This window comes from Aspergillus chevalieri, chromosome 1, assembly GCF_016861735.1.
Source record: "Aspergillus chevalieri M1 DNA, chromosome 1, nearly complete sequence".
In the NCBI taxonomy this organism is placed as follows: Eukaryota; Fungi; Ascomycota; class Eurotiomycetes; order Eurotiales; family Aspergillaceae; genus Aspergillus; species Aspergillus chevalieri.
Window position 1 is genome coordinate 4,337,407 of NC_057362.1, and position 22,408 is coordinate 4,359,814.

General features: G+C 47.6%; 2 protein-coding genes across 2 annotated transcripts; one reads left to right on the plus strand and one right to left on the minus strand.

The window, feature by feature from the left end:
- Positions 1-15,106: 15,106 nt before the first annotated feature.
- On the minus strand, positions 15,107-16,007 carry CDO1 (putative cysteine dioxygenase Cdo1; the record flags this gene model as incomplete). Its single annotated transcript, XM_043276063.1, has 5 exons — positions 15,107-15,222; positions 15,272-15,329; positions 15,381-15,518; positions 15,571-15,642; positions 15,726-16,007. The coding sequence occupies 5 exons, from the start codon at positions 16,005-16,007 to the stop codon at positions 15,107-15,109; spliced, it is 666 nt and encodes a 221-aa protein (XP_043132609.1).
- Positions 16,008-16,646: 639 nt separating this feature from the next.
- Positions 16,647-18,311, plus strand: RBG1 (GTP-binding protein RBG1; the record flags this gene model as incomplete). The annotated part of the gene is made up of 10 exons (XM_043276065.1): positions 16,647-16,667; positions 16,767-16,787; positions 16,850-16,892; positions 16,950-17,024; positions 17,082-17,118; positions 17,175-17,245; positions 17,307-17,644; positions 17,707-18,063; positions 18,119-18,239; positions 18,292-18,311. 10 exons carry the CDS (start codon positions 16,647-16,649, stop codon positions 18,309-18,311), a joined length of 1,104 nt encoding a protein of 367 aa, XP_043132610.1.
- Between the last annotated feature and the right edge of the window lie 4,097 nt (positions 18,312-22,408).

The following is a 22,408-nucleotide window of genomic DNA, read 5'->3' on the forward strand; positions in this document are numbered from 1 at the left end:
GAATGGTTAGCCAGCTGCAGGAAAGCATCACTACTTTGGAAGAACGACAGTCAGCCAAAGCTATCAAAGTTCGACCGCCGGAACCCTTTGATGGTACCCGATACAAGTTGCGACCCTTTATCACTCAGTTGGACTTGTATGTCCGCATGAACCGGAGCAAGCTCATCTTCGAATCCGACAAAGTCCTACTTGCAGCAACTTATTTAACTGGACCAGCATTTGATTGGTTTGAACCTACCTTGCGCGACTTCCAGGAGAAAGATGAACAATACCATAATGACAATACCACTGAGGTTTTCAGCAGCTTCACTGAATTCAAGAAACGACTCCAGGGAACATTTGGAGATATTGACGCCACACGGAACGCTGAACGGAAGCTATGGCGACTCAAACAGACAGGATCAGTAGCCAAGTTGGTATCTGATTTCCAGCAGATCATCACCCATCTGAACTGGGATAAAACGATGTACATTGCGAAATTCGAGGAAATGTTGAAACCGGAGATCCAGGAGAAACTGGTCTGGATGGAACGACCAAAAACATTGAACGAACTCTTTGAACGAGCCGTCAAGATTGACAACACCCTGTATGACCTTAGAGTCAGACAGAAGGAGTCAAGATATGGAAACACCTTCAGAGGAAACCCACGAACGAGCCACTATCGATCGAACGATAAACGACCAGCTCAACCACGAAGCCAAGGGTATGAAGATCCCTATGGACCACGACCAATGGAGCTGGATGCCACACAGCATAGGCCCTTCATATCCGACAAGGAAAGAGAACGAAGAAGGAAAGAGAAACTTTGCTTCACATGTGGAAAGCCGGGCCACATGACGAAGGCATGCAGGCAACGACAGAACGTTAGGCCTCAGCAACAACGAAACGATAATAAGCAACTGCACGCTACCCAGGAGAGAGGAGCGTATGACACCACAGAAATTGTGAACCCTGAACTCAGAGCAACGAATGATTCTGGATGGCACATGCAAGAGGCTTTGGATGAGCATGGAGGACCATGGAGATCCAGAACTATGATTGTACCCAACCTGAGCCCATTGAGGAGGTTGATGGAAGAACAGACAACCCTCACGACAGAGGAAATTGATGAGATCATGAGTTCAAGCGAAGAAGAATATTGGCCCAATGAACGGATGGTGGGATCCGACAGCGGAAGCGACAAAGCCCATATAAGGACGGATGGGTCCGAAAAAGCCATCAACGAGCCAGTTCAGGAGAAATCACTCGGCGAACTGCCCAACCAAGATTGGCCAGTTAATGATTTCCTTGACGAAGAGTACGGTGCTCAGTGGAATGGCCACGATCCCAACGTGGAGGAACTCCATGAGATACCAGAGACACCTCAGAACGCAACTCCCGAAAATGAAGAACATGAAGAACAGAATCTGGCAGAAGATAATGAGGGATACACAAAGTCCAGTGTGTATAGCCCTATCTCAAAGCAACAGCTATGGTCCAAGCGATATATGGAACAACGAAAAGCCGACGAAGAAACAAATACCGACGTTGCCGCGTACTTCATTGATGATGTTGTTATCTCACTCCAGGAGAACCCCAAGAGGCTCTCTAAAGGATTGAAGGAATTATTCAATGAATTGAATACCTACTGCCCACATCAGAACCTGAAATGTTGGGAACGAACGAATGAAACTTGGGATGAACACTTACGGAAATGCGACCAGCATCCATACACATGCCACTACTGTGGACAGAACAATGGAGAACTATGGGGATACTTACGAGACATTACAACCAAACGACTACGAGGCCCCATCCACAGCTCATGCAAGTATGATTGGTGTGACTGCGTGCACTATCGAGAGCACCCAAAGCACAACCAATTACCTTGGATTGTGTGTTATAGCCATGCATGTGGAAAACACTATGATCGGAAGAAAATGGCGCATTATTTCCCAGAACGACCTAGGAAATATGACGACAGTTGTCCTTGTTGGGATTGGAACTGTGCATGCAGAGGATATCTACTGCATCCAGAGCATTCAAGTATGCACTGGACTGCTTGTTATGAAGACGACTGCATAGTTCACTTTGAACCCAAGGATTACTACCCAAGTCCACGACGTCTATGGCAACCAAGATGGCAAGCGAGCCTATCAGCGACACAGCGAGGATACCACTTGAAGTTTATGACACCAGTTCTCAATCAACTAGCCAGAGTGATGGTTGACTCAGGAGCTACTGGAAATTACATGGATCCAAGATTCCAGCGACAATTGGGGATCTTAGGAATTGAGAAGGCGCAGCCAGAGCCTATCTCAGGACTGAATGGTGAAAATTTGGGAAGCCACCTGACGGTCGAATCGGGATTTGTCCCTATGGCTGTAGCGGAACATGAAGAAAGGATCAATTTCGACGTGACACCGCTGGGACAATACGATATAGTGTTGGGGATTCCATGGCTCAGGAATCACAACCCGGAAATTAACTGGAAAACTGGACAAATGAACTTTGTGAATTGTGATTGCCCAAGAATGAAAGGACCGAGTCAACGGGAGGCCGGGACCTCACCACGATCTACAGGCAGGAGACCTGGTAGATACGTGAAGCAACCGAGAGGTGGGTTGAATAACAGAGAAATGAATGACACAGCGACGAACATTGTTTTAGCAGCCACCAGGGCCTCAGAACGACATTGGCTGATGAATTTACCCGGATGGGCACCGGACACGACCCAGAAGTATTGCGAATACTTGAGGGACGAGGATACATCCAAGAGATCAGCATCGGTTGAGGAGTATCGCTCAGAAAGAGTTGATAGCAACCAAGAAGCGTCAGACTCAGAGCTAAGCTCATGGGAATGGATCTACCATAAGGAGCTAGCTGCGACGACTCAGGAACCACAGATTCCACAGGAGTATATCGAGTTTCAGCACTTGTTCCAACAGCCTGAACAACCTGAACTACCGGACCATGGACCACACAATCATCGAATGCCCCTTATGGAAGGGAAGGAACCAACATGCAAGAAAATATACTCGATGTCAGAAAAAGAGTCAAAGGCATTACGAGAATACATCAATGAACAACTGGAGAAAGGAACAATCCGACCATCAACATCACCAGCAGGACATGGAGTCCTATTCGTTCCAAAAAAGGATGGAAGCTTACGATTATGTGTGGATTATCGACCACTCAATGCCATCACTGTTAAGGACCGACATCCATTACCACGAATTGATGAAATGCAAGATCGAATCAGAGGAGCGAAATGGTTCACAAAACTTGATGTGACAGACGCATACAACCGACTACGAATCGCAAAAGGAGAAGAATGGAAGACAGCCTTTCGAACAAAATACGGGCATTATGAATATTTGGTCATGCCATTTGGGCTTACCAACGCACCAGCATCATTTCAACGATTCATCAATGAGGTATTCGGAGAGTATCTCGATATCTTTGTGATAGCCTACCTTGACGATATTCTGATCTTTTCCAACACCTTTGAAGAACACATGCAGCATGTCAAGAAAGCACTGCAAAAACTTGAGGAAGCAAAGCTACGATTGAAGTTGAAAAAGTGCGAATTCCATGTTCAAGAAACCGAGTTCTTAGGACACTGGATCACTACAGAGGGAATCCAGATGGATAAGAACAAAGTCCAAGCAATATTGGATTGGCCAGAACTGAAAAACACCAAGGAAATCCAACAGTTTACAGGACTTGTGAACTACTACCGACGATTCTTGAAGGACTACTCACAATTCATGACGCCACTGTTCAAATTGTTGAAAAAGGGACAAGAGTTCCAATGGGGACCAGAACAACGACAAGCATTTCAACAAGCCAAGGAAAGAATTGTATCTGCACCAGCACTTGTGCAGTTCAACCCAGAAAAGGAAACCACAATTGAAACAGATGCATCAGACTACGCCATTGGTATGAGAATGACTCAACCAGGACCAGATGGAAAACCACGAGCCGTTGCATTCCACTCAAGAAAACTAGTTCAAGCAGAGTTGAACTATGACATCCATGACAAAGAATTGCTAGCTATAGTGGTAGCATTCAAGACTTGGAGAGTTTACTTGGAAGGAGCACAACACACTGTACTTGTGAAAACAGATCACAAGAACCTGACCTTCTTCACAACAACCAAAGAGTTGACACGAAGACAGGCCAGATGGGCTGAAGTACTATCGCAATATGACTTCAAGATCATCCACTGCAAAGGAAATGAGAATGGACAAGCAGACGCACTCAGTCGACGACCAGACTATGAGATCAAAGACCGAACAATCAATCCAGCGATATTGAAAACCAATGAAGACGGAACCATCAGCTATAACCACCAGGTGTTAGCAGCAACAATGCATACTTCAAACGAACCTTTGGAAAAGAAAATTGTTGAAGAAACACAAAAAGACAAAATGATCCAGGATATGATTGAAAACTCAGCAGAAAATGACAAATTGACCACTGATGACAATGGATTAGTGTACTTGCACAATCTCATCTATGTGCCAAAAAGCATGAGAAATGAGATCATCAGCATGCACCATGACACTCCACTCCACGGACATTTGGGAACAGAGAAAACAGCTGAACAAATCATGAGAAACTACTACTTCCCAAACACACGAAAAGTTGTTCAAGAATATGTGAAGAACTGTGAAACTTGCATCCGCGACAAGGCAGCAAGACATCAACCCTACGGAAAAATGCAATCCCCAGATGCTCCAACACATCCATGGGAATGGGTTACCATCGACTTCATCACACAGTTACCGACATCACAAGGATATGACTCGATCACAGTCATCACAGACCGAATGACCAAATACATCCATTTGGTACCAGCCAAAGGAACCATGACCGCAGCAGATATGGCACAGATATTCCTGAAGCATGTCATTACCAACCACGGAATGCCTCAAAAGATCACATCAGACAGAGACAAGCTGTTCACCTCGAAATTCTGGACGACACTCACGAACTTGATGGGTATAGAACACCGCCTCACCACAGCCTACCACCCACAAGCAAATGGTCAAACTGAACGAACCAACCAAACGATTGAGCAATACCTACGGCACTACATCAACTATGAACAAGATGATTGGGTTAGATTCCTACCCATGGCACAGTTTGCATACAACAACGCAGAACACTCAACACTCAAAGTGACGCCACTTTACGCCAATTATGGATACCACCCAGTGCTATATGAAAAACCACGACCACAGGAGTCCACATCAGAAGCGGCAAATGAGACAGTTCAAAAGCTGAAGAACTTACACCACCAACTGTCAAGAGATATTGACTTCATGAACCTACGAGCGGCTATATATTACGACAAGCACCATGGAGAGGGACCTACCTTGAAGAGGGGGGAGAAAGTATTCCTGCTCCGCAGAAATATCAAAACGAAACGACCAAGTCAAAAGCTCGATCACCAGAAGATTGGACCTTTCACCATTGAAGAAAAAACAGGACCAGTGAATTACCGCTTGAAACTACCAAAATCAATGAAGCGCATACACCCAGTATTTCACATCTCGCTATTGGAACCAGCACCAAAAAACGCCACACCAACAGAAAACATCGAAATCGAAAGCGATGATGATGAATATGAAGTTGAACGAATTCTGGATTACCGACAAGTCAATGGACGACCATGTTACCTGATCAAATGGAAAGGGTACGATACCTCTGAGAACACATGGGAACCTATTGCGAACTTGACTGGTTGCCACCAGTTGGTGAAGGAATACCACCAGCAACAGCAGAGTCGAAGTTCTCCCAGAAGGAAGGGGAATTCATCATCTGAGCCAAACTAGGATCATCAGACGCTGGTGCTAGTTGAGTGTCATACTCAACATCCTCTCCTTGTTTCTGAAGTTTCCCTTGTTCTTCATGAGTTCTCTTTTCTTCTCTTTCTAGTTCTTCCAATTCTTCAATCGCTTGGAATTCATGAGAAATAAATTCATTCGCACGCTCCCTAAGCAAACGCTCTTGCTTTCGCAACCGAAGGAGTTTCGCCAGAAGAGCCTCTTCTTCATCTTTGATGGAATGCTGAGCACGAACAAGACGACGCCATTCAGCATCAGAATAGGAAGGTTTCATTTCAACACAACGCGAACGACCGCCTTCCTTAACACACTCGCTACAACGATCGGAATCATCGGATTTGACGCAGGTTTTACCCAGACGAGCACACCGAGTACAAGAAAAAACCATAGCAAAACCGTTATCGGAAATCTTGCGCAACAATTTGTTCTTTCGGGCAGAAGAGGATTTGGTTTTGGAAACCCTGGATGACATGTTGAAATCAGCAAAGGATAAGAAAAAGTTGGGCAGCCAGGTGCTTACCAGTAGGATGCTGCAGCTTTATGACTTTCGAGGACGAAAGCCTGAAAGAGGGGGAGGTAATGTTACAGACCTTGTCGTATCAGCCTCACGTGATGATACCAGGTTAGGAGGGAATCATTGGATAACAGTTATTAGTGGATATGCAGGAGAGAACAGGGATCAGACTGATATTTGACGGCCATGTCACGTGATCGGCATATCAGTGATATGTTTCCGCATAGCGATGATATGAAACAACATAGCAGGGCTACGAAATACCATATCAGTGATATGAAGCGACAGATCACTGATATGATCGGAAAGGATATATAAGGACGCTCACTCATGTACTTAGTTTAGTCCTTCGCGATCAATACAAGTCATTCAGCATTGGTTACCTTCTAGTTTCTGACTCGTCCGCACTTAACCAACAACCCAGTATACGTACTCGGTTGGCCTTGTTTCTCTATTCGTTACCTTTACTGTTTCTACTTGTTGAATATCTTACGGAGCCTGGAGGGGGCGACATACCCATCAACGCATACGACATACCGGACCGGACCCGGAGGGGCATTGAGCATACGATCACTTGGGAGGCACTTAGGGTAAGTGTCCAGTCTCGAAATACAACTAACTAGAACCCTAGGTACGATACGAGAGAAGCCAGGTTGTGACACAGGGGAGGGCCCCAAATTGTTGGGGGTGGAGGACCTTGTGTTTGATGGCTGTCCAAGCTAATCTCCGGGCAATAAGGCGTTCCAGTCCTTTCCCCAAGGTAGAGAGGAGAGCAATTAGTCTGTATGAGCGTGGGCTACTGTAGTCCTTCTTCCCTGGCTTGGGGAGGGCTATCAACAGGGCTTGTCGGAAGGGAGTTGGGTGCCATCCAGTTGCAGCACAATGTTTGTACAGAGCTGAAATATGGGGGCCAAGAGCAGGCCAGGCCTTCTTCAGGACTGCATTGGATATCTCGTCTTGCCCAGGTGTGCTGCTCTTGGCTTGGAAGATAGCTTGGTATGCTTCTCCAGATGTGATGGTTGGAAAGGGGAGGGTTGCCTCCGGATTGTCACTATTGTCAAAGGGGATGTCATCTGCGCAGGCAGCCTTCTGGAGGAGGGTTTTTACCAGGAGCTCTGCTTTGGCATCAGGAGTGGTGTGGACTGTTTCTCCATTCTTGAGAGGTGGGATTGGGAAGGATCCCACTGTCCTATTCCACTTGATTGCTCTGAAAACATCCTGGCTGTCAGTGAAGTTATCCAGTTGTGTTCGCCAGTATTGCCGTTTTGCTTGGCGTACTGTGCGGCGCAAGGTTCGTTGTGCCATTTCTAATTCAGTTGGGGGGCTATCTGGGTCTCGTGAGGCTCTTCGGAGTGCCACTGTTGCATCCTGGCAGTCCTCATTCCACCATCTATGGCCTGATGGGTGAGCATGGGCTCTTTTTGTGGATGCTTCCAGGGCATTTGTGATTACTTGTGTGATTGCAGAGGTGTACTGGTCTAGAGCTTCAGGTGTGAGGTCGAGCTGTGCTGGTGGCGGTTTGCCCAAAGCTGTTGCTTCCTTATGGATGACTGAATGAAAGATGTCTTCCTGCATGGTGGCCATTCGGAGGGGCGGCACAGGCTTTGTGTTGTTGATAGGGTGCCAATGGACAGTTGTGGACAGAGCTATGTGGTCTGCTAGGACTGGGAACCCTGGTGCTGGCTCTGTGTGTGTTCCTAAGCAGACCAGAGGCCTATTGGCCCAGGTGAGGTCAATGGTGTTGTTATCATGTGTTGGGGTGTTTGGCTCGAGCATCAAGGTCATCCCCTGATGATCTACCCATTGCAGGAAATGCTCTGCTCCTGCTGAGTTGATTGTATTGGTCTGCCAGGATGAGTGGTGGAGATTGAAATCCCCTGCAACCAAACAGGGCCTGGTAGGGAGGGACTGGCTTAGGAGGTGCTTCAGCCCCTCCCCTGCATCCACAGATCCAGGGGGAGCATTATACAGATTCATTAGTGTCACTTGTTGGTCTCCTGAACCCACCTGGACTGCTGTCAAGTCCCGGCTGGGTTGGGGGCCATATGGCACAAGCTCTGCTTTAAGCTGTGGATGTTTGCGAGTATATGTAAGGGTACGTGGTTTGTGTGACCAGTCTTCTATTGGTGTGAATAGCTTGAAGGCAGGGTGGTGTTTAGAGAGGCGTCGTGCGCGGAAGGTGGAGATCCAAGGCTCTTGGATGAGAACAATGTGGTAGCCTTGTTCAAAAGCGAGTTGCAGAGCGGCTTCATGTGGGGATGGGCTCCGGGCCACGTTGACCTGGAGGATCTGCAGTTGTGGGAGAGATTTGTCATATCTCATTGGGGTGATGTGGGACTGGGAACTGCTTCCACAGCAGGGTTCACAGAGGAGGCATCAGTGCCTGTTTGTTTATCCTGGTTGCTGTCCTCTGTAGTTTTGGGTGGCAGAACTTGTTGTCGACCAGATTCAATTCGTCGAATAGCTGTTACCTGTGTCTTGGGAACCCGGACCAAAATGCCCTGCTTGATACTCGGCCGTACAGGGCAATGTGCATGGTCAGCAGGAGCAGGTCTTAGGCAGTTGGCACATTGTTGGGTGCTTTCTTTGTGACCCTCTTCAGTGTGGTCTTTAGCTCCACATAGCCGGCATTTGGGTCGTCGGGTGCAGGTCCGGGGGTTATGGTAGTCCCAGCACCGGGCACATTGTTGGACTTTGGGGGTTATGATCTTGCGCCTAATGCGGAGGTTCTTGCCGAAAAAATGGACCCAAGGTGGGATCCTGGGGGCAGAAGTCTCTGGCACTGCCAGGACCATTGTTGCTGTGTTGTCTGTATTGAGAGAATGTTCTTGGCTCTTCCTGGACCAGTGTAGCTTTAGGGGCATGGTGCCTGTCTGCAGCTTAAATTCTTCCTTTGCTGCTTGCTCTGATATAGTGACAACAGAACCATCATAGCCAATGTATTGTTTGATGGCACCGGGGATGACAAAGATTGCCCATCTCTGTTCTAACTCAGCATTAGAGCCTTGGATTACCTGTTGTATATCATCCTTATTGACAAGTAGGATCTCTGCATTTTGGACATCTTTAGGCCCAATAGCGAGCCCTGTGGGAACATGTTGTATTTCCTTGATAGCGTCAGTGACTGCTGGATCTAGGCTACTGCGAAGCTTTTGTAGAGTCGCATGCGGGCTGGCATGTCGGGCAGGGTGGTCTGTTGGGAGTCGAAGGAAAAGGCGAAGAGGTCTTGCTGGCTTAGGGGCTGAGACCACAGGTTTTTTTTCAGTAGTGTTGTTCAGTTTGGGCGCGGGGATAGCGTCTGCATATGTTTTGGGGGGCGTAGCTGGGGCTGGGTTGGCTGTGTGGCCTTGGTTATTTGCATTGGCACCGGGTTGGGTGAAGTAGTTGTGCACGAAGGTCTGGAGGGCCTTGCCAAAAGAGGAGGCCCTGGGGAGGCTTTTCTGTTTCATAGAGGAGAGCTTCTTGTCCAGTAGGTTGAGGAACTCCAGTATCTCCTTGTCTTCCTCTTTTTCTTTTTTGGCCCGGGCTTGTAGGGCGATGCTGGCGGTTTTTCCAAGCTCAAAGTCGAGTTGTTTGTTTGGGCATTGTGGCTCCGGCGTAGCTGATGACATCTGGGTTGCCATTTCATAGTCCATGAACAGAGGTGTTGGGGGTGGAGGCGAGGCATTTGGCTCGCCTGTGCCTCCCTCCATCTGGTTATCTGGCTTTTCGAGTTTTCGGTGTTCGCGGGCTTTCACTAGCGCGGCTAAGCCTTGTTCCCGGGGGCTATCCCCGTAGCGGGGACCGCCTGAGGCGTGGCCTTTGGCCGAGTGCCTGGTGACAGGCGGCATTACTCGTCTGAGGAAGTGACCGATGGTTGAGTAGTAGTGTAGTAGTGAATGAGTAGTGCAATAGTAGTGGTAGTAGTAGTAGTAGTAGTTGCTATTTTACGTCGGAAATTCGGTCACGTGTCAAATAAGATCACGTGCCGCGGGGGTCCCGGAACGGAACATATGACGGGCGGAGCGAAACCGCCTAGCTACCAGATAGGCTAATACTATCATACACTGGCGAAGACTCCCTCGCAGGAACTTGCTGAAAAAACTCTTGGGCTGCATAACCAGCACTATATATCCATTCAGGGGGAGGAGGGGGAGAAGGAGGTGAAAAAGGAGAGGAAGAGGAGATTTTTTTTTTTGGGTTGGTGGGTTTGAGGTCAGTGTGCCGGACATATCGTGCTGTAAAAGTGAGATCTCTGCAACCATCCATGGAGATCCCTTGTTCCTGACTTAGAGCGCAGAATCTCATCCACCTGCCGGGACTATTAATCCATCGTTACTTTCATCACAAACAACTGTACCCAGCGGGTCACGTGTCTCACCGTCCTCGCTTTCTGCCCAGTAGTTATAGTTAGCCTTAGCCGACAACAGTTACAGGGCTCCCCCAGAGGCTCCAGTCAACACACCATCTTGGCCTTCCAAGAGGTTGCAAACGCCTGGCCCACCCGGTCCCCACGATGTCAGGCCATTCAAACAGATCGCGGTGATTCGTCTTCAAAAGTAAATTCCAGTATGTGGTCACTTCGCCGGGCATAATATCGCACAGAGTATGCTTTGAGCGATGTTGGAGTCGGTTGTCATCTGCTTCCAAGAAGAGGATCTCTATCGCGTTCGCTAGCATTTCGCCTTGGGAGCGCGTGCAGCACCATTAGAAGACACGAGTAAGAGAACCACCAAGTAGTTCGATCTTATGAATGTCATCATCCTCCCCAATTCCCTTGCGAGCTCCCCGGGAGGATCTTCAAGGCGATCGAACTTGAGGGCCACATTGTTACCACTCCTAGCCGAACAGCCGAACAGACCACAACGCGCACCGCGAAGATGATTCCCTTGTATATAGACGTTGTATATATAATGCACAAAAGTAGCACAGTTCCACCATCGTTGTTGCAGCGATCCATTCTCATCGAGTATCGTATGAAAAACGTCGGCAAGCAGATCCGTCCACAGTCTGGCAGTCAGTCTCTTTTGCAGCGGGAAACTATATAGCAAGAGAAACTCTACTAGAAACAGGCACTGTTAGCTGGAAAGTGTCAACAGGAAAAACAGGAAGAGAGGGTTTACCGAGAATTTTCCGTGCTATTGGCATTCATATTGGCGTCATTGAAGCTTTGGGTGATTTTTGAAAACTGGGTGCTTCAGGATAAAGTATAGTATAGTGAAGATGTTGATCATGAGAAGTGTCAATAAAGAAGAGAATATATATATATATATAATCAGCGCTCCGCTCCATAGCAGGCTCAACCTGGGGAATTACCCTATCCCATCTCCGCCAAATGTACACGGCAGTGTTGTGGCCACAGATCACATTTGCCAGTTCCACATGGTTCATACGGGCTGGATGGGGCTTCAAGGCGGCAGAAAATGCTGCTAGGAAAGCCTTGGAATCTATCCAGCACAAGGCCCTCTATAGGATTGCTGGTGCATTCAGAACAACCTCTCGAGCTGCTTTAGAGATATGTCTCAACATACTTCCTCCAATGATTGCACTGGAACGCGCGGCTAAAGAATCATATCTCCGGATAGCCACCTCTCCCCTTATGGCCACCCTCATTGAGATACGCCACTCTGGCCAACGACCAGCACCAAGGAATGCATGGGAACGACGGCGACACATGCAATGGGCCACCACCCCAGAACACGACCCTCTGACATCACCGCTAGAACGGTGGGGACGGCGAATTGCAATCCCTCAGAACAGACTGGAGGTTATACACCCACATGTGACCCCTCTATGGTGGTCAGGTCTGGAATCCCACATAGCAGAAACTCGGGAAGATGCCTTAACAGCTCACCAAGCCGCTGTACATAGCGGCGCTGACATCATTGCATACACAGATGGCAGCTTGACAGAACAGGGAGTTGGGGCAGCAGTGGTTTCACCTCTAGGGCGCCAGGCAGTTCACATTGGCTTCCCAGCTACTCATACTGTATATGCAGCGGAATTGCGAGGCATAGAGATGGCTCTCACCCAAATAGGCAACATGTTCAGACTGACATCACAACGTTCCCATCGGGCCTATACAGCAATCATCTTTACAGACAATCAGGCGGCAATTCAAGCATGTTCAGCTCCAGGAAGGTCTTCTGGCCAATATATCCTGAGCAAGATTACACGCACTGCATCTCAACTACAGGAGCGCGGCTGGGATATACAGCTGTATTGGCTCCCAGGTCATGAAGGCATCTATGGCAATGAGTATGCTGATGCTCTTGCAAAAGAAGCCGCTAACTCCCCAGCACCCAACCCCAACGGTGTGGAGGAGCTCACTCTCAAAGCTAGCATCCGAAGAACCCTCTGCATAGAAGCAGCAAGTGCATGGAAGTCTGAATGGGCTACCTCCACCCATGGGAACTCCCTCCGTCGTCTATGGAAAGAACCCTCAAAAGCACCGATGCAACTATATCAAGGCCTACGAAGAGCCGCCACATCAGTCCTCATTCAAATGCAAACTGGGAAGATTGCGCTGGCTAGTTATCTTGGCACCTTTAACGCTATGGAATCAACTGAATGCTCTTGTGGACGTGGCCTTCAAGATATACGCCACGTTCTTCTCCACTGTACAAACCAGGCAGGACCCCGGATGCGCCATCTCACACAGGGATCAAGGCGGGAGCTGGATTACCGGGCCTACCTAACACAGCCAGACCTGGTACCAAAAGCAGTGCGCTTCATGCTTGAAACAGGCCTCCTAGGCCAGTTTCAAACTCTACCAACCACATACCGAGTCACAACAACAGACTTGGGGCAACCGGCAACATAGCACAGCCGAGGTTACACGCTTGCAGAAGTAGGGAAGGAAACGAGACAGTATCCAACAATCCCATGGATCTTCGTGGCCATGGGAACAGCAGCACGAAAACCAGCAGCACGGGATATACAACAAGCGGAATGAGATATCAGGATATGTGTATAAAGGCGACGATGTACATAGAGACTACCATTACGGCGGCTTACCCGGCTGCCCCGCAGGACCTGCCGCCACTCGGCCTATAGGGCTGACAGATGCGTGTATGAATAATAATAATAATAATAATAATAATAACGTACTCCACATGCGAATGTAACACACGGGCGAATGTAACACGAAATCGCTCCGCCGCGATGTTAACTCCAACATCTCCACCAATGCACTAAAATTCCATTAAAATTATTCAGAATCATCTTCCTCAGACGTCTCTACTACTATCTGACAGGAACGCGCATTGTGTCCGGCCTTTCCGCAATTGCCACAGCGCCGCGCGCGTGTCTCAGTCCGCGGTCGCCGACCAGCCCTAATGCGTGTTTCCTCCTTTAGTTGCACCTCAACCTCCATTTGATCCCCTAATTCCTGAGCTTCCAGTATTGAAAGCGACCCTCCTTTCCTTAGACGTGTTTTTTTAGCCCTCCGGCGTTTGCTAAGGGCCTCGTTTGCCGCCCGAAGATCATGAATCTCTGCTTCCATCAAATCCATCTTATGCATTATCTTCCTCGTGCCTTTTGTAAGGACGTCAGCAGTGTTCAAGATTGCCAGGCTGTTTTGCTTTTGCCTTTCCATGTTGTTCAGAGCTTATGACAACCATTGTAGTCGAGATCACTCCCATCTGAAACCCAGTTTCATCAAAGTTATAGATATCTGCTTCCTGGATGCCATACTTCGCAATTGTGTTTTGAACAAGTGTAAACCAACGACAAATAACTTCTGGGTCTTCGCATAGAGCCCTCTGATAGTCATATTTCCGATTGAAACGAGTTGTGAGCTCTGGGTGCCGTTTGACAAAGGTGCTAGCCCAGTTTACCCCAACGCGTCCCGCGTCGCGCGTTGTGAGTAGTCGGTAGTCGGTTGGCCATATCTTCCACACCAGACAACCGAGGAGGAAACCCTTTGGAATCTAGATCAAGTATGTGTTCGACAATCGTTGATTCCTCTAGATCAGTGAGCTTCCGTGAATTGGCTGATATATTGCATCGTGATTGCATGCCACGCCGGCGGCGACTAAGCTTCACATGATCCACGTGATAGATCCTGCCAGCGGCTCGAGCGCTTAGATTTTTATCATTTTGCATAGCTTGAAGGGCCAATATTACTTGGCTTTCATCATGTTTCTGAGGCATCGTTGGGTGTGGTGAAATTTGTAGTAGAAATCGGAAGTCGCGTCGGAGCGATTTCGTGTTACATTCGCCCGTGTGTTACATTCGCATGTGGAGTACGTTATATATAATCAGGTGGCCTAGTTGAAACATTCAATAAAAACCATATAACGTGGGATATGGTTTGAGGAAGAAGGCGGCGATAATTATGCCCTAGTGATCGTACCGCTGTGAATCTGCCTGATCCTGGAACCTTCCGTATCCAGAGACAGGCAAACGACTAGTCCGGAAAAACGTAGGAACAGAGACATGCAAATGGGACTAGTCAGATATGGCCTGCAAAGTGACATAAGAATACTTGGCAATGAAGGGATGAGAATCGATAAGGTGGGTATCCATTCTAGGCAAAACTAACTATTAAGAATAATGCACAACAGAATTGCTTTCACTTGAACAGTGACTGCGCCATCCAAGAGATAAGCATATACAAATGAATATTCGCCAAGCACAGCAAACGAAAGTCGTTACGGCGTAATCTTCCATGTCTCCCAATCATGTCCACGAAGAAGCTGTCGAGCGCTCAATCGCTGGACAGCCGTAGCCAACATCAAGTGGTCGGCGGATAATATCGTTAGGCGGCACGATCCATCTAGCTTCGCACTCCTCGTACCGAGTAGAAGTTATTCTGATTGATATGCTTTGCTTTGCCGGTTTTTTCGTCAAAGATGGAGCAACCGTGTAAAGCAGCGTAAGGTGGTGTATACACTGTAACGGTCAGTACCGGACAGGAAATGGATAGAAACGCAATACTTACAGTGTAATGAGACGGCAAAGTTGTCCGGATCGGGGTTGGAGATCTTGTGAAGCCCCAACTGGACCAAGTTAATTTTCAATTAAGATACCAGTGATGTAGAGATACGTACTTCATCGGACATGTAGGTGACTTGGTCTTTGCCATAAAGAGTCTCCCTCCTCACCTGTGGAGGTGATACTTGTCCGTGTTCGACCTTCTCCTGATCTGGCCACGAATAGAGGGTCTCTTGGAGGGTCCCTTTGAGGATCTATAAACGTCAGTTAGACCAAGGTGCTCTGAGTTCGACAAGCGATGCCTACCTTCATGACACAATGCGCATTAGCATGATCGTGGATTACACTACTCTTCCCAGGACTCCAAACTAAGATAAGCTGGTGAAAGCGAGGCATTAGCATGTGACCCAGTGGTACAGCTGATTCAACCACCTGGTCCTCGGTCGTCAAGTGCCACTTACCAAGTTACTCTTCCCATTCCCCTCGTCAATGAGGTTCCTTGTGTACGGCCGACTGATATCCCCCAAAGCATATTGTGCCCATTCTTCCGAATTCGAGGCATAGTCCTCCATCAGGCGCTGGATGTCGAGTGGGTCGACATCATCCGAATCAAGCCCCGAGCTTGGCCCTAATGCGGCGCTAAGATCGTGGACGAGCTTCTCGAAAGCAGTGTCTGGGGGAGGAGTAGGATTCTGGTTCGGGATGGATGGAGGGGACACGGATCCGTTGCTGATGTAGGGCATGTTGATAGACGATAACAGTTGTAGGGACTTGATAAGTTCAGGTGTTTCGCGCAAGGTTGTATAGATGTTCGAGGTATTTATGGTTATCGATAGAGTAGTACTTCAGGAATGAGATCGCCGATAAACGCGGTCCGGAGTATATCGAGCAGAAGGACGGAAGGAAAGAAGGACTGCGAAGAGCCAGACCACAAGGTCAATTGCGCTTTATATCGAGGATCAAATTGCACATACGTCACACCGGTCCTTCCCCAGCAGTGATACAGACAAATGAATGCGGTGTAGATTCTCCTGAGAGTATACAGCTAAAAGAATGTAGGAGATGTAGCAGCAAGTATATCGCAAAAGTCCGATCGGGTCGGCGTCTTCAGGAGAGAACGGCGACTTCGCACGCCATCCGAAGATAAGCGATAAGGTGCCTGATGCGGCCTTGAAGCCTGAGGCGACAAGGCACGCACGCCACTCCGCCTGACTAAACCGGCGAATGGAAGTGGCGGCCACAATCAAAGTTTCCATATCATTTTTGAAAACTGACGTACGGGCTCTGCGCAGCATTGCAAGCCAGCTTTTGAAGAGTCAAAGAAATTTATCGCATCTTTGTATACGAGAGACAGAGGGTGACCCTTGTACCATACCGTCAAGATGTCGACCACTGTGGATAAGGTAGGTTGCTCATTCTTTTTCACCTCGTCTTTTTTTCAGTCGCCCGAATGTCGAAAAGCATTGCAGGAGGAGTTTGACTAACACCATGTTCTCCTATAGATCAAGCAAATCGAGGACGAGGTTCGTGCCGAAGCGATTCGACCATTGCGCGCATAAGAATTTGCGTACTAATTATTATGCAGATGGCTCGGACTCAAAAGAACAAGAACACCTCCTTCCACTTGGGTATGCGCGCACGGACTCAAAAGAACAAAACCGGATTGTAGCTGACGGGATGTATAGGACAGTTGAAGGCTAAGCTGGCGAAGCTAAAGAGAGAACTCTTGACCCCGTCCGGAGGCGGCGGAGGAGGTGGCGGTACGTGCTTCTCATTGTACATATCCGATATCATATGCTAACGGGCGCGATTTTCAGCTGGTTTCGATGTTGCCCGCACCGGTGTCGCGAGTGTGTAGGTCATTTCTGAAATTCCCGCATTAGTCGAACGAACGATATTGACCTGGACAGCGGTTTCATTGGCTTCCCGTCCGTCGGAAAGAGTACTCTGATGAGTAGATTAACAGGCCAGCACTCCGAAGGTTAGTGCGAAACAACGGTATTTTCATTCGGAAAGTAGGGTTAGCTGACTAGGTCTTGCAGCTGCCGCCTATGAATTCACAACTTTGACTACCGTTCCTGGACAAGTGATGTACAATGGCGCCAAAATTCAGATTCTCGATCTTCCGGGTATTATTCAGGGTGCCAAGGATGGTAAAGGTCGTGGTCGGCAAGTTATTGCGGTGTCGAAGACGTGCAACCTTATCTTCATCGTCCTCGACGTCAACAAGCCTCTAGTCGACAAGAAGGTTATTGAAAACGAATTGGAAGGGTTCGGTATCCGTATCAACAAGCAGCCTCCCAACATTGTTTTCAAGAAGAAGGACAAGGGTGGTATCGCAATTACAAGCACCGTTCCCTTGACCCATATTGATCACGACGTAAGTGGCTCATTTCTTGCGGGTTTTGCGGGTTTTGCAGCGGCTAATTCGCTTTCTCACAGGAAATTAAAGCTGTCATGAACGAATATAAGATTTCCTCGGCCGATATCTCCATTCGTTGCGACGCCACCATTGACGACCTGATTGACGTCCTGGAAGCCAAGAGCCGAAGCTACATCCCCGTAATTTATGCGTTGAACAAGATTGACTCCATCACAATCGAGGAGCTGGATCTTCTTTACCGTATTCCGAACGCCTGCCCCATCAGTTCCGAGCACGGCTGGAACGTCGATGAATTGTTGGAACAGATGTGGGAGAAGCTCAATTTGCGGAGAATTTACACCAAGCCCAAGGGCAAGGCGCCGGATTACACGGCACCCGTTGTGCTTCGGGCCAATGCTTGTACAGTCGAAGACTTTGTACGTACCTCGCGGCTTGGGGTTCTTGTGATGAGTAATACTGACTACGTGCTAGTGTAATTCCATCCATCGGTCGATCAAGGAACAGTTCAAGCAAGCGATTGTGTACGGACGCTCGGTCAAGCACCAACCGCAGCGTGTCGGACTTACGCACGAACTTGCTGATGAGGATATCGGTGGGTAATCCCATGCACGAGCAGTAAAACAGAGGATGCTAACTGGCCGCAGTGTCGATTATCAAGCGGTAAAGGGAGACCTCGAAATTGACCTTCCAAAACCCGGAGAGAGCCGCGGGCCAATCGCGCTCTAGGGAGATTCTCCGGGAACCCGTGCTGGTGTGTCTCGCGGGATATATTCTTCGACCAACCTCAGCGCCCAGCAGGCCCGGCTCTTGTGCGATTGATCTCGGCGAGAAAGAAAGTGCGACAGAGTTTGATGAGGAGGGGAACAGGGAGAGTTATCTATGCAGCCAGTAACAAGCTGGCATGGCATAGTTACTTGTTCGGGATAGGGATGATTTGAAATGATGAATTAACTTGTATGTACTTATGTCCAGTCGTCTTTTATTCGTAACGTCCCTTTTTTTTTTTTTGTTTGAGGGACTGGCGTGTTTTCCTTTTGAGGTCATCTGAGAAACCAAATGACTTCGATTTCCATATATAGCTTCCAAACGAAAACGAGAAACAAAAGTTCTGAAAGTCAATCGGATCCATCTTCTACTCCATACAAGTACTCCGTACGATTTCTCCTTATCCAGACTCAGCCTCGTCCACGCAAGAAAAGGGAAAAAGGAAAGGGCCCCTAATTCTAGACCGGGCCCATCATCAACGGCTGTATTGACATGTCTGATCCTGACGCGTAGGTTTCGATTTCTAGATCGGGATTCGGGGCAGGTCCGTCGTGCCCTGACATCCATATTGCAATGACACCCAGGATACTCGAAATCTGTGCGAGGATCGAGTATAGGCTCGGCTCTTGTGTAATCTTTGTGTAAAACACGGTTTGCCAGTGGTAGTAATACTTGATAGGTTGTAGTACTTGGTACTATTAGTAATAATATCTATGCTGAAAAGCAGCAGGGTTAGTTAGGGGCCAGTGAGAACATGGCATAACTCCTTGATCGAGTCCTATGTACAGATACTACTCCGTATAATATCCCTAACTATACTCCTCCAAGTTAAGATCAATAAATGGCCTGACCTGCCTTGATTAACACGGCACATCATTAAGAAGCGGCCTATGCGGGCTTGAGAGCTGTCAGGAAGTGGACTATTGGCGGTTTAGTAGGTTATCTAGATGATCCTATTCTTAATAGGCAGTAGTACTCGTACAGGACCTGTTCTGTATTGTTATGTACCAGTACCGTACCGAGTTGTTACAAGTATGTACTGTATAGACGGAGCTGTGCGGAGATATCACTGAGCATCATCCGCAATACGCCGATCTACCCGAAGGATAATCGTACGGAGTTCCTGTACTTGTACATGTACTTGTACAGACTGGTGATCCTGGTCTGTGTATGTACGGACTACTCGTATTTACTCCATACTCGTATAAATACCAGGTGTATTATGCTAATGCACAGCCTCTTTACCTGGATTAAATGGATTAATGCAATGCACTGCAATGTAATGCAACCTCCATTGACCTATACCAAACCATGCTTGATTTAATATAATAACACACACTAATATATTAAGCCGGAATCGATCAATCAGATTTCATTTCCAGGAAGGAATTTCCACATAGAGCCCTGCAGAATTGGAATTATGAAAATTCTTTCTTGTGTCAGGTGACTGCCATGGCACCGATGCCGGGTGCTTGCGAAATTGCATTGCCCTTTATGGAGTCGGCTGCTGAAGATGCGACTATAGTGCTTACTTACTTTCGCCTGTACTTTTTACTTGTGTGTGCTTGTATTTGTTTTCCTCTGTACTCGGCCTTTTCTCTTCTACTCCTTCATTCGCTTAATTAATGCAGCTGTTAGTTTGCCGGCTAAGAGATTTGAAAAAAGAACTTTCTTTTTCGGCATACCCGTGACTTACGCATCGGCAGTATGGACAGCTCCGCGAAGATCGTTCAGCAAAGACCACCAAACACACAGTGCGACTGAATCTTCATCTTAAAAAACGTCAGTAAGTACGGTGTGTGTATGATACGAGCACCCGGCGATTTGAGATTCACTCTGCAGTCTCAAGATTGAGACGGAGCTAATCTATCCGGGTATCGTGATCTAATCCCTCGTCTTTCATGGTTTGTTTTTTGTTCTTTACGTCTGTCGATACGTAGAAAAGGAAGAAAAAGTAGATGAATATCGCAAGTCCGAGACTGCCGACAGAAGAAGCAATACTATTGTAACAACCCTGATACTCTGTTGATACAGAGCAGAGCAGGGTACGTGACTATTTTACCCTAACCGACCGGCTTGACTATCTATGCATACCAGTGCTGGTCTACCCAACCTCAAAGAAAGACAAAATCGATTCTGCAGTAAGCCCAGCGTACCTGACAGCTGTGTTTGAATAAGTGCCAAATACGGTATCGCTGTACTACTTGCAACCTGCTTGTTTGGGGAATTGGTATTTGCATTTGCATTGCGGGGTGTGGATTTGGAATACATAAACGGGCGGAATGAGTGCGGTTTTGATACGGACTGGACGGCACCTCCATTTTTAGATGTAAATAGGAAAGGATCCTCAATTCTTGATGTCACTTTGAGAAGAAAAGATTGATCATGTCAATAACGGGGCGAGGATATGAAAAAAAAAAAAAGAAAAGCCATTCTTCCTTCTGGCGCTCCCGGCGGATAAGACAGCTACTCTTTCTTACAATGCTCCTGACGCTTGCTTTTCTTTATTTCTTTTCCGGTATGCCTAACTCCATATTCTTATCAATCCTTTTCTTTTCTTCATCTACAAGGTAACTCTCAACTGCTAGTCGATCAATTGAACTGACTCATAGCATCTTAACATCTGGTAAATACTACTAGGTTTTAGATACGTAATACGCCAGAGGGCCTCGTGGCAGTCCGAACAGCGGGGCGATCACGTTTTCGCGTATTACCCGACTGGTACTAGTGTTATTTTGAGTAAGGCTGTACATGCATGATGGGCGTGCAGGGTACAGAGTAGCTCGAGTGCTTGGATGTCGAATCTGCGCATCGCAATGAATACTCTCTTTGCTGTAACTATGAGTGTGTACAGTATGTACAAAGTAAAAGAGAAAACTATTACTCAAAACAGGAAGACTATACAACTCCTTCCACATAGAGGATACTGCGAATCGAATGACCAATTGCACCAACCAATAAAACTCCCAAACTCGATCTGCTTAAGTTGCGGGCAGAGTCAAAAGTAAATCTCTCCTTTCTCGATATTAACTGGAGTTGTACGTACATACAGACTGACTGGGTTAGGGTGCCGGGCCGTGATGTGGGTCCTGGTGGAGTCTGCGCAGTGGGGTGGGGCACCCGGGGGTCCTAGCTTCTCTAGTCTGGGTAATGTTACCGCTATGTATTACAGTTATGGTCGCTTATGGCCGGTGATTGGTGGTTCTGGTCTGCACCAATGTAACAAAAACGAAAATGAAATCATGATGAGGGTCGTGATTGGTTGGAGGCTATCTGGGACTGTCATTTGCGTTACAAAGTACATGCAGATCGGCTGACGAGTTATGTACAAATTCTGTACTGAGGAGTATTCTACAAAGTCTACAGAGCAGAGTACTCCGTACTTGTATGCCAATGTCAGATTCGACGTACTCGGAGTATTGCTCATCTCCGATACAGATCCGGAAGACCAAGATCTACATCTGATGCTGGATTCCTGAGTACAGATATCCTCCGTCTCCTTCCCCTGATCTGTCTTTCACATGGTAGAGTACCTGTACTTGTAGCGTACAAGTACGGCAACCGTTGTGGCTGGCTAGATCAGGATGTCATGCGCCTTTAGGTTCAGCGGGTTCATCGATCCGCTCTCCGTCCATCCTCCAACAGCGTCTTGGCTTGCTGGAGGATTTCCCCGTCCGGCAATGGAGGATCGCGGCTTGAACGGGTTAATTGGTTCGTTTGTGAAGAATCTGTCAGTAGCCCCGAGTTACTCAATAGCTAGTAAAAAAAAGATTCGGACCTCAACGCTTCACTTGACTCATTGCTTTTTTTCTCTTTGAAGAGTTTTCAAGGCTCCGCTCCACTAAGATCGGGCATCCATTGACTATTGAGTCGCCTACCCAATTTATATTCCGTTCAGTTCATTCCGTCCATTGTCTCATTATTCTTTTTACTCTTAATACTGTACGAAGTACTCGAACAGGGTCTTACAGATCCCGATAATACCAGACTAGTCCA